A 12,955-nucleotide genomic window follows, 5' to 3' on the forward strand; every position below is an offset into this window, starting at 1 on the left:
GATTCTATATTGATGGTAATAATAAAATAATCTAAAAGAAAATAACTATTATGTATGAGCTGCGTGAAACAGGAATCTAGAAAATGTCTTTCTAAATAGAATATTCAGTTTATAGAATATATTAAATTTCACTTTCTACTGCTTAATAAATAAATGGAATCTATTATTTAACACCATAATAAACTTTTCCCCTGGTACTTACCAAATTTTGCTTGTTCTTCTCCAGCCTTTTCAACTTCTTCCAATGCTAGCTCTACTTCTTGAGCTTTCATCTAAGCATGAAAATTTTTTTTAAATATTTCAATATGCCTTTACACTAGAATTTAAGTCCTGAGAATAAGCATTTTGTTTTATTTACCATCCCACTAAACAGTGCCTGGGATTTCTGGCACATGGAGACATTCAGCAAATACTTGTTGAATGAATAAATGATTTTATTTAAGGCTCTAGTTTCTAGATTCTTAATATTTAGAAGCATCTTGATTCTTCCTTTTCTTTCCAGTCTTATATCCAGTCTTCCAGTTTTCTCCTTTGTAGTGATTTTCATTATTTCTTTTTTCAAGTTTAATTATTTTTGTTTCTTGCCTATAATGTTATACCTAAATTCCAGCTTCAATACCCTTCAATACATCTTATATACCATGCCCAGTTTACCTTTCCTAAGGGATATTTTTACATCTGTCAATTGTGGCTCAAAACTTTCAATGTCTCCTCATTGTTATTACCATAAAATAAGGCCTTCAGACAGTCTATCCCAAACCATCCACCAATGTTTGTTTCTGCTACACACTTTCTACAGCTGTCTCCTCAAATGTAAAGAATAAGCACATTTCCTATTCCCTGTCTTTAATTGTGGTGATTCCCAGCTCTAGAATCTATGCCATTTTACCATTTTCCACCACTTACCTGAAACTTCAGTCCTCATCCTTAACAGAAGTCTTCTAAGTCATCTCAAACCTCTTAAATCTCTCCTTCTTCTAGCAAATTATTACAGCAATTGATGTCCCATTATTCATTTGGACTTCAATGTATATTATTTATTTTTAAATATGCCTATTGTTTCCCCTACACATTCTTTTAGGAATTGAGAATAGGAACTAGCAATGTTTTGGATAATGAAGCCTTTCAATCCACATTTGAAGATATCTCATTTTTTTGTGTGGTGATTTAGATTTTACAAAGTACTTTGACAGACATACCTATTTAAGGTAAGAGCAGTTTCTTGAACTCTAATGGTCAAAATTATTATTAAAAACTACTGCATACAAACCTTCATTAGTGACTGAGTAACTCTGAAAAGGTGTATCACGTTTTCTTGATTTTCATTTTTTAATTCATTTACTTCCACCTAAGTAAACAAAAAAGCAGCTATTTTATATTGTATAACCCTTAATCGAAATATAAAAACTCTTCCAGTTGTACCATACAATGATTTCAGGGACAAACGTTAATCATGGTTGTATTATATATCTATGTATTACTGACTAAGCACCTTGGATAAAGAAATCAATAAATTATCTGCCAGCTCTTCTTGACGAGGCAGGTCATCTGGATCAATTTTCATTATTTCCTTCCAGTTTATATTAGGTGGCATCTTGAATTCATTCACTGTGCTTTATCTTCTGTAACAAGAGTGGGTATTAGCATTTCCAAGGTAAACAGCATTAACACATAACTCTCCACAGAATCAACGTGGCTCCTTAATTGCAAAACAAATAAGTAGGCAAATTGTCGTAACCAAGAACTACAGTAATCGGTTCAAAGAGCCAGAATGAATTATTGTACCGCCTAAATAAAATATGACGGCTTTCTTGCTAAAACTAATCTAGAGCAGGCTTTAGATTCTGGATCCCCTTCCCAACATCCCGTCCCCAACACGCGCACACATATAATGGTGCCAAGTGCGGGGATGCTTGGAAGGCTGAAAAATGACCCGATTCGGAGCAGCAACTGGAGGCAAAAAATTACGGAAATAAACGGTTGGAATGAGTGAAGTTGGGCCAGAGAAACGCCGGCTAAAGGGATAAGGCAAGATTGCGGAGAAGAGGCTAGAAGGGACGGAAAGGCCAGGCTGTTGAATATAAGCCTTGTGGGGCCAAAGAACCTGCGTGTGAGGACACTCCCGCTCCCACTCACAAAGAACCACCCACCTAGACCAAGCCAGGCAACCAGCGGTGAACCCTCATCTACAGCACCCACCACGCCCAGCCCAGCCGTCGAGCTCTGACCACTCCCCCAGCGCGGTTCCACCAGAAGTCTCGGTCCAGACAACTGGAACCGAGCAAGCAGTAGCTGCAGCAGCGCTGCTAGGCGACACCACGCCCCACCCGGCAAGGCCGGAACAAGGCCCCGGATGCACGGGGAGCCTACATTTCACGACTGTGGGTGATGCTTTACGTTTAGATTCGCCGCCCGGAACCCTGGACTCACGTTAAAGACGAAGAAAAGGCATGCAATGAGGACTCCAAATCCCAGAGTGCAGTTATGCCCCGAGGCCTCTGCATGCTGGGAGCTGAAATCTCTGGGAAAGGGAGGTCCGCTGTTCCCGGCGTGCCATGCGGAAAGCAGCGATGGGACCTGGGTGATCAGGATTGCACTGGGAGGCGGGAGGCACAGAGACTGAAGTGCGTCCGCGCTACTGGCTTGAGCTAGTTACACCATGACTTCGGCGGCGTCACTCGCCGGACTCTTCTTCCTGCACTTTCCCTAAGCAGCCATCCCTGTGGAACCGCTACCAGGTGAGGTGGGGCTATCCATCAGCCGGAGGGTTTAGGGTCCCAGTGTAGAGAAGCTCCGCACAGACACAGGCCTGGCCCTGTTCTGAAGAGGTGGTAAGATCCCGCCTTCTCCTCAGGCCTTTGCAGGAGGCGCCAGTGTGGTGCTTTCTGCGAGGAAAAAAAGTTTTATCCTTTTTTGGTATCAGAATTTGTCTCCATACTATGAAGTGTGGGCCACGCAGGCGAGATCATGGTTTGGGGACCAGTGAAGTATTGAGAAGATGTGGTCGTCCTCCGATCCCGCCAGCTTCACTATTGCTTTCGTAGATTTAAGGACTCGAAGTGCTAGTGTAGAGAGAAGAGGCTGCGAGATGTGTTCCCCAGACCTGCTCCCGTCACTTACTTGATTACCGACGGTGCCCTCCTATGGGAGTGCCTTCTCAAGTATTTACCACACTTACTCGTTAAGTTTTCTCATCCTACTGCTCTAGGCCATTCTGGAGTATGAAGGGTCAGTGTTTGATACACCACTAGGTAACTTAAGCTATAGATTTGAAGTATAAAATGTCTTCCCAACTATGTGGACCAATTCTTTACCCTTTTTGTTAAAAAACAAACAAACAATAAACCACTTCTCTTTCATTAATATTATTGTAGTAAATTTTCCTTATTTCTTTCCAAACCACTTGATTGGGTAATAAAAAATAGCTCAGGTGAAAATCAAAACATTGATTTTGTAAAATAAATTTTAAAAGGCATTCATCAGGTTTGAAAGTATTACGATTTTGTTTAATCCCTTAGTGGAAGATTATATGACAAATGCTGTGCATTATCTCATGTAATCTTAATAACAATCCAATGAGATGGGTTCTTTTATTGTCCTCATTTTCCGACTAAGTTAAAAAACGGGCTTAGAGAGGTTAAATAGTGCTCATTCTTAAACAGTGTGATTTAACATGGTTCTTTCTATGTGGAGGAGAGAATCTTAACCTCTTCTCTGCCATCTCAGGCATACTGAACCAGTACTTTTAAAGTGCTGGTTGAATCAAGCTCCCTATCTATTTTAAATATATTCTAAGTGTGAAGCTTTTTTCAGTCTGGAACTCAAATTCTATGTTACTTAAGTTCAATATTTTTAATTTTTTATTTTACAGGAAAAGAAGAGATGAAATTTAATATTGAGCACATCAGAAACTGTGCTTAATACTGCATATTTATTTTCATAAGAGGAATCTTAGCTTTTTATAACAGTTCCTTGTTTTTACAAAGCATTCATTATAACTAGCTATTATTTGATCATTATTTTACTGATTTTGTTTGTTTGTGTTGGTTTTTTCTGACTTCCCTTGCCCCCTTGTTTATATTTCCAGCATCTCAAAGTGCCAGGCCTAATGGTAAGTTGTCTCATTTTTTAGAAGTAAAACAGTTTAGAGAAGTTAAGTGATTTCTCAATTTATGAAGCTAATATCATAACGCAGATTTCAATCATAATTCTAAAAGCGAAATCTTGCTTAAAGTTTCATTCTTTAACCTTTTCTAACAGTATTTTTGAGCTTGAACACCTTGATAGGCACTGAGGATACATCAGGAAACCAGTTAGCTATGGTCTAGGTCCTTCTATACTGCAGTCTGTCTGTATCTAATTGTAACTCTCACTATATTATTTTGAGGAAAATTGCTGTTAGGAAGTTTATTTCTGAATTGCAGAAATTATTTCCCCTTTCCCATGTTTTTACAATTTTCTGTGTTGCCCCGTTCAATCTTGGCTGACATAACCAGGCAACGAGAGGACCTTCTTTTTCTTGCATCTTTAGTGGAAACCTTAGAATCAGACATTAACTGCTCCAGGTCTGTCAGAGATACATCTCTCCATTACTTTTTCATTAGATTTTCTGCATCAGTCAGTTTTCACAAAGAGAAGGGATTAATGTGGCAATTTTGTAAATGCCTTTACTGAAACACTTGGCGTAGACCTACCTTCTTTCTTCCCTAGGATTTTATGAACAGTTTTATCTGACCAAAATCACTCTACAAGATGGACTGGCTTTTTTTAATTGCTACCTCTGTTCTCTGAACCAGTTAGCCTATATTCTTTAGGTGTTACTTCCATTCCCTTTTTGCTGCCTTATCAAGAAAATGAGTGGTAGCTTACTTTTTCAGTGTCTAAAATAAAACAGGAAATATAATATCCACTATATATAGTAAATGTTTTGTTTTTGCCATGGAGAAGAGTGAGTGTACAGCAAGCAGGCACTTGCCTTCCCTCAACATGAAGTGACTGGAAGATTAGTAGAAATGAGTGTAAGTGCAGACTTTGCAAACAGTGCAAACCAAACAAATTTTTACAAACTTTAAAAGAACATAGGACATTGCTGTTTTTAAATGAGATGATATAATCACAATGAAAATATTGAACTGGGAAGACTTTCCTTTACAGCCTAAATATTTCCAGATTCATTCTTGCAGGTTTATTTTTTCTACAATTGAGTTGTTGGGTCATTAGAAAAAGTGAGCACTTTATACAATTTTATTGCAGGAATTATATTAAGGTTTGATTCTCTATAACGTAGCTCATGAGTTGTCTTTAGTTACAGTCTGAAATTACTTTACAGTTCAGGTGGAAAAGACCAGTTCTCTGGTAGACCTGCCTTCTTTGAAATATTTATTCTAAAAAATCTAGAAAGCTTGAAAAGAAATGTGCTACCCATAAAATTTAAGAGAATTTAGATGACACATTGAAAAAGGAAGAAACTTGATTATTTCTCTCAGAATACAGTAAAAGGAAGAAAAGTGTTTACAAATGAGAAATCAATGATACAGAATATTGATCTCAAATATTCAACTCCTGATAATAAGTAAATCTAAAAATGAGAACTTAGAAGATAGAGCAAAATTAATAAACTTTCGTGAGAAAGTTTTTAGTTCTGTCTTTTTAAATGTAATTACTTTGTTTTCAGTTGAAGGATCTTGTGTTTTCAGTGAAGGTATTTGGATTTATAATCTCTGATCTTTGTTCGTAAACTGACCAGTGACATGGAAAAGCAATTCATAGATGTAATAAGATATATAGTGACATCCCATTTTTGTAAGTAAATACAAACCAGTCATCTCATTATTTGCCTATGTGTGGGTATACTTTTGTGCATAGGAAAAAAGACTCTAAATTCACAAACAACAATGGGGTGTTGTTACATTGTTACGGTATGGCCCACCTAAGAATCATACTTCCCTCCCTCTTTGCTCTCGTGTAACCCCCACCTCTGCCCTGCAAATTCTATCCTTGAAGGTTCCTCTTCAGAACAGAACCTAAGATGATTCTTCTATATATTAACTCATGAACATGAACTAGAATTATCTCTCTCCTTTTCTCTCATATGAAGCTCCCTTGGAAAATTTTTAAAAATTCTATTTTATTGGCCCTTTTATAACCTCTCCTGCATTGATTCTGGATTTAACTTGCATCATTGATAGTAACAATACCTGAAGTAAGCAAACGCCTTTAAAGAGCTTATGAATTGGGGCTTGCCCTGCTGCAGTCTTGAGAGCACAATTTAAAGAAGCTCAGGCTTAGCTCCTAGAGAATGTGACCCAGAGTTGCAGAGGCTAGCTTTCCTAGTTGAGGCCCCTACCCTTTAGACTATCACCTGTCGTTAAGCCACAGAGTAACTGTAGCCATGTGAGTGACCTCAAGCAAGACCAGCGAAAGAACAACTTGGCTGAACCAATGCCAACAACATCACAAGCCTACATTTTTAGTTGTCATTTCTGGTATTTGGTGAGTAGGCATCATGAATAGTAAACATCTTGCAAGAGCCATCCACTCAGTGAAGATTAGCGCCTCATTGGTAAATACAGGCGATGCTGCTTAAACTCCTCACCTGTACATAGTTTATAAAGAGAGAAAAAGAGAGAGCAATTTCTACTGCGTGCTCATAAGTTCATTTCTGGAGTTATTTTAGGTTCTGCCCAAAAGCTATCTGTGAAAGCAGAAGTTGGGAAGTGGTAGTAGCAGACCTCCAAAAAGAGAGCTGGAGAAATAATCAGTTTTCCAAGGACCTAGTGAAAGACGGTAAAATTAGAGATAAAGGGAATTTCAGGTGACATCCCTCAATAATTACAGGTTTTATTCCTAAAGATCCCTCAAACACCCTTGAGAGTCTCAGCTTTGAATATAGCAGTCAAATAAGTACTTTTTTGTGTGTTCTTTTTTCCCTCTCCATACTGCCCTAACTCTGTAGGGTTAAAAAACTGAACGTAAAATACTGTTTCTAGATGCGGAAAGATACAAATACACCAAATCTCAATTCTTTGACAACAAGCTTCTTATTTACTCTGAGTCCAAGCCTGAGGCAGAAGAGAATCCCTCAAGTTAAATCAAGTCGAGAGTTTTGATTATTATATTAGAACTGAAGATTTCATTTACTGAATGAAACTTTTTTTGGAGCTTAAAGTAACTGCAGAACTTTTTAGAAGTCATGGAATCTCTCCAAGTTTAAGTAACATTTAAAACCTTTAATTTCCATAAGCCTTTCAACTGAACCTGAAAAACATGGTTTGTTTTTTTTTTACAGGAGATTTTTTTTTTCTTTCCCAGAAGTCACAGTTTATGGACTGAACCTGGCACCTTGTAAGTGGGAAGCCAGCTCGCCTGAGTAGGCTCCCTCATTAGTTTGTTGTTGTTGTTGTTTTTCTCTTGTTTTTAGGAGGCACTGGGAACCAAACCCAGGACCTCCCATGTGAAAAGCAGACACTCAACCGCTTGAGCCATATTCTCTATAAAGTTACTCTATAAAGTAACATGAGAATAGTCATTGTCACATTTTCTTTGATGATCAAATAACTCAACTTGTACTGACTGACTTCTCTAGTCAACCACATCTAAAAGTTGGCTAAATTGCCTTAATTTAAAAGTGAATTTATATAGTTAATGTATTCATTTTTATTTAAGAAATTCAGTTGCCTCACTTAAAAAGCAAGATTTTCTCAATACTTAACACAACTTTTGTATAACTACTAATTTGAATTTAAAACTGGCAATTCCCTAGTTCTTAGGAAAAGTTCAGTATTATTTGTAAATTTGGCTAAATTCGTACACATCACCTAAAAAATCCTAAATCCAGAAATTTCATAGTCAATAATTTAGTGTTATTTATGTTATTCAACTATATGACATACTATTATATTCTAAGTTGTAATTATAAAGTCAATACTGAGTCTCTAGTGTGTAGAATTCTCTTCAACAGATACTCTAAAAACCAAATTTACAAGTTATTCTTAAATATAATTTCAAAATATTAAAACCCAATTTTAATTTACTTCTTTTCTCTTTTAATTTTAAGCTTTCCTGTGATTAAAATACCCACTTAGACAACAGTTTATCGTCCCAAAAGAATTGCTGTTACCTGGTCAGGGACCTGAGGTTACTTATGGGGAAAAGGTTTTCAGTATCTTCAGATCTCCAGGATGGATACTCTAAGTTGTTTTGTTTTTCTAAATCACAGTTACATAGATAGATGATTTAAGAGTCTAATAGTTCCTCATTTCTGTTTTCAAATATATTAGGTGTTCTATTGATTATATCTTCTTGGGAATATCTCTCAGGATCCTTCTGACCTGTTCTAGTATGGACTGATAAGTAGACCTGCTTGCATGGCTGTCATTCTGGTATTCCATTTTGTGTCAGTCAGCTCCCATGTTTCCCATCTTTCCCCCAGAAAGATTTCCCATCTTTCTGTTTCTTAGTATACTCTTTCATTGTATTTGTTACCTCCTCTACTAGTTCCTGAGAATGGACATATCAGAAGTAATTTTTTTGAAACCTTGCATGTCTTAAAATGTGTTTATTATTACTTCCCCACTGATTTTTGGTTATATTAATGCAGAATTTTAGGTTGCAAGTCATTATTCCTCAGAAATTCGGAGGATTATTCCCATTTTGTATTCCTTTTTTCTAGCTTCTGGTATTTCCATTGAAAAATATGATTTGTTCTGTTATGTAATCTTTGATATGGAACCCTGTTTTATTTCTGGAAACTTGTAGAATCCTCTCTTTGTTTCCAGTGTTGTAAAATTTTATAGCATTCTGTACCCAGTTGGAGGAGAGGGCTGGAGGTTCTTAACATAAAATATATAGATAGACTTTTCCTTAACCCTCCCTTTTCAATGTGCTACCCTCATTTTCAATTGTCTTTAGCATCCACCAGATCAGACACCCTCCATTTCACTTTCTGCATAGAGGAAATCTCCAGTCTTCTGCCTTGGCTTAGGGATGCTTAATCGCTTGTATCCAATGTGAGAGGGCTCTAAATTTTAACATCCATCTGTTCCTAGCTTTTATTTCCTGAGGTCCTAGGCACCACCAATTTTTGAGATTCATGTTAGGGGTTGGGGTGCTGGGAATCAAAAACTTTTTAGCCTGTCCTTATCAGCTTAGGATTCACTTTCCTGGGCTCCACTGATCCTTTTGCTTTTCCATCTTCCAAAAGTTATTGCTATGATCTCCTCTTCTATTTTCTTTATTCTTGTGACTTTATACCTTTCCTTTTTTATTTTCTTTCTTTTGTTTTTTGTTTTTTTTAAGAGCTTGACAGTGATTGCTGAGTGGGTTTGGGAGCAAAGTAAAGCAAATGTCTGTTCAGACTCCAGTTTTTAAGCAGAAGCACCTTCACTGTAAGGGTAACCTTCAGAGATGATAAATCACTGTGGATTCAGCATAGGCCCTATGTAATTTTTCTTTTAGAGTGAAAACTATTCCTATTCTAAGAGTGTAGCTAATTTCCCTTCCTATTTTGTTGGATTCTGCATATCTTTAAGATATTTTAAGTTCTTCCTATCTGATTCTAAAGATAGTTAATTCTTTTCTATATGCTCCTGTCTGCATACCTTTACATAAATCTTGCATCAGATTTTCAATCTGCACTCATTCTCCTTAACAAGGTAAGACACTTTACTACTGAATAAAATTATGATTTTATTTCATATTCTTCCCCTCTGATCTAGCCAGAAATTCTGTAGATATGCAGCTCTCAGATCTTCTGATGCATTCGTTTCTTATTGCGACAGTAATGAATTACTGCAAACTTTTATTTTATTTTGTTTCTTTGTTAGAGAAGTATGTTTAAAAAAAAGAGTCATGCATAAAATACAAGTTTCTCATATACCACCCCATCTCCCAACACCTCGCATTGATTTGTTAAAATTGATGATAGCACATTATTTAAATTGTACTGTTAATTAAAGTCCCTGGTTTAATTTAGGACTCACTGTGTAATGTAGTTTCATGGTTTTAAAAATAAATTTCATTGTGTTACCATATATACATTTTCTCCTTTCAATCAAATTCAGATATATACTTCAGAACTGTTATACTATGAACTTTTTAAAAAAGATTTTATTGCAATATATTCGTACACTATGTGATCTATCCATAATGTATGATCACTTTAAGTATAGTCACAGTATTGTGCATTGATCACCACAAAAAATTTTAGACAATTTCATTACTCCAAAAAAGAAAAATCCACACTGCTTAGCAGTCCTTCCCCAACCCTACATGACCACTAATCTAACTTCATCTTTATATTGATTTTTATTTACATTTTATATAAATGGAATCATACAAATGTAATCCTTTGTGTCTGGTTTCTTTAAGTTAGCATAATGAATTTTTTTGTTGGATATTAACATCTTGTAGTGTTAGCATACATTTGTTCGATTTCAAAGGAAAACAGTCATATATGCAATTTTACCCATAATCATATTTCACATGCAGTTTTACTATCCTGTATAGTTCTTTGTTAACATTTTTAGCTTTCCATTTAGTCATATACGTGTTAGACTTTGTGTTAAAACCCCTTTCATACCTACTTAATAGTACTGCTAGTTACAGACATTATGTTGGGCTTTCACCTTTTCTGTTCATTTCCAAAGATTAACTCCCATCCTTTTTAACAATTCTGCACAAATTAACCTGCAGTTTTCCATTCTCTAACTTCATTCTATTTTCTGGTAATCCATTCTCAAGTTAAGTCCATGAGATTACACACTATATTTAGTTCATAATAGTGCAACCATACAACATTTGTCCTTTTGTGTCTGACTTGCTTCACTCACTGTATTGTCCTCTAGGTTCATCCATGTTGTCATATGCCTTACAACTTCATTTCTTACAACTGCATAATATTCCATCATGTGTATACACCACAATTTGTAAATCCATTCATTGGTTGATGGACACCTGGGTTGTTTCCATCTTTTGGCAATTGTGAATAATGCTGCCATGAATATTGGTGTGCAGATGTCTTTTCATGTCTCTGCTCTCCGTTCTTCTGGATGTGTACTTAGTAGTAGTATTGCCAGATCCCATGGCAAATCTATATTCAATTTCCTTAGGACCTGCCAGACAGTCCTCCACAGTGGCCGTACCATTACACTTACTCACCAATAATGAATAAATGTTCATATCTCTCCACATCCTCACCAACACTTGTAGCTCTCTGTCTTTTTAATAGTGGTCATTCCTAGTAGGTGTGAAATAATATCTTACTGTAGTTTTGATTTGCATTTCCCTCATCTCTAGTGACATAAAACATTTTTTCATGGTTTTTTAAATTTGCTGGTTTGTTTGTTTTTTGCCTTTTGTATTTTTTCTTTAGACAGATGTCTGTTCAAGGCTTACCAAAAGTCCTTTGAGGTGCAAAAGTGTTTACTTTTAAGGAGGTCCTATTTATCTATTTTTTTCTTTTGTTGCTAATGCTTTGGGTGTAAGGTCCAAGAAACCACAACCTTCCACAAGGTCTTTAGGATGTTTCCCTACATTTTCTTCGGGTAGTTTTATGCTTCTGGCTTTTACATTTAGGTCTTTAATCCATTTTGAGTTGTTTCTTGTATAAGGAGTGAGAAAGGGGTGCTATTTTATTCTTTTGGTTATGGATATCCAGTTCTCCCAGCACCATTTGTTGTAGAGACTGTTTTGTCCCATCAACATGTCTTTGGTGGGTTTGTCAAAAACCACTTGGCCATAGAGGTAAGGGTTTATTTTTGGATTCTCGCTTCTGTTCCACTGATCAGTGTTATCTATCTTACTGCTTATACCATGCTGTTTTGACCAATGAACTTTTGTAATGTTTCAGGGTCAGGCAGTGAAATTCCTCCCTTGTCAGTCTTCTTTTTTAGAATGCTTTTGGATATTCAGGTGTACTTTCCCTTCCAAATGAATTTGGTAATTGCCTTTTCTATATCTGTAAAGTAAGCTGTTGGAATTTTAGTTGGTATTGCGTTGAATCTATAAATCAGTTTGAGCAGGATTCACATCTTCAAATATTTAGTCTTCTAATCCATCCATGAACACAGAATGTCTTTCCAATTGTTTAGGTCCTTGTAGATTTCTTTTAGCGTTGTTTTATAGTTTTCTTCATATAGGTCCTTTATGTCTTTGGTTAAATTGTTTCCTAGGTATTTGAGTCTTTTTGTTGCTGGTGTAAATGCAGTTTTTTCCCTGATTTCCTCTTCAGATTGTTCAGTACTAGTGTACAGAAACATTACTGATTTTTGCATGTTGATTTTCTATCCTGCCAGTTTGCTGAACTAGTTTATTAGCTCAAGTAGCTTTGTGGGAGACATTTCAGAATTTTTTAACTATAGAATCATGTCATCTGCAAATCGAGTTTTACTTCTTCTTGTCCTATTTGGATGCCTTTTATTTTATTTTATTTTTGTTTAATAACTCCAGCTAGAACTTCTAGCACAGTGTTGAATAACTATAGTGACAGTAGGCATCCTTGACTTCTCCCCATCTTAGCTGAACGCTTTCAACCTTTGTACATTGAGTAAGATGTTGGCTGTGGTTTTTTCATATATACCTTTCCTCCTATCTTTTGTCTTCTATTTCTATTTTTCAAAGTGTTTTTATCAAAGGATGCTAGATTTTGTCAAATGCCTTTTCTGCATCCATCAACATGATCATATGTTTTTTTTTCCTTCAATTCGTTAGTGTGGTGTATTACAGTAATTGATTTCCTTATATTGAACCGCCCTTGCTTACCACGAATAGATCCCACTTGGTCGTGAAGTTTAAGTCTTTTGATATGCTGTTGGATTCAATTTCAAAGTATTTTGTTTAAAATTTTTGCATCTGTGTTCATTCAAGAGAGTGGTCTGTAATTTTCTTTCTTGTAAGTGTCTTTATCTGGCTTTGGTATTAGGATGGTGTTGGCTTTATAAAATGAACTGGGTAATTT

At 36.1% G+C, this 12,955-nt stretch overlaps 2 protein-coding genes across 8 annotated transcripts in view; one reads left to right on the plus strand and one right to left on the minus strand.

The window, feature by feature from the left end:
- Positions 1–2,357, minus strand: part of CEP290 (centrosomal protein 290) — a 95,495-nt gene extending 93,138 nt beyond the window's left edge. For 2 of the 4 annotated variants that reach the window (XM_058308517.2, XM_071218999.1), the window contains exons 1-4: positions 2,151–2,357; positions 1,493–1,622; positions 1,271–1,348; positions 203–272 (exon numbers count right to left, since the gene is read on the minus strand). In XM_058308517.2, coding sequence (XP_058164500.1) covers positions 203–272; positions 1,271–1,348; positions 1,493–1,594 — 250 coding nt within the window. In that variant the 5' untranslated portion in view covers positions 1,595–1,622; positions 2,151–2,357. The remainder of the gene's footprint in view (positions 1–202; positions 273–1,270; positions 1,349–1,492; positions 1,623–2,150) is intronic. The other 2 variants (XM_058308518.1, XM_071218998.1) reach the window with 2 other exon arrangements.
- Positions 2,358–2,395: 38 nt separating this feature from the next.
- The window catches only part of TMTC3 (transmembrane O-mannosyltransferase targeting cadherins 3), a 57,424-nt gene continuing 46,864 nt past the window's right edge, over positions 2,396–12,955 (plus strand). Inside the window, exons 1-2 of one of the 4 annotated variants that reach the window (XM_023589213.2) lie at positions 2,396–2,738; positions 4,088–4,111. The gene's annotated coding sequence lies outside the window, so the exon portion shown is untranslated. The remainder of the gene's footprint in view (positions 2,739–4,087; positions 4,112–12,955) is intronic. The other 3 variants (XM_012525668.4, XM_023589214.2, XM_004459838.5) reach the window with 3 other exon arrangements.

The sequence above is a fragment of the Dasypus novemcinctus genome, chromosome 12, assembly GCF_030445035.2.
Source record: "Dasypus novemcinctus isolate mDasNov1 chromosome 12, mDasNov1.1.hap2, whole genome shotgun sequence".
Lineage (NCBI taxonomy): Eukaryota > Metazoa > Chordata > Mammalia > Cingulata > Dasypodidae > Dasypus > Dasypus novemcinctus.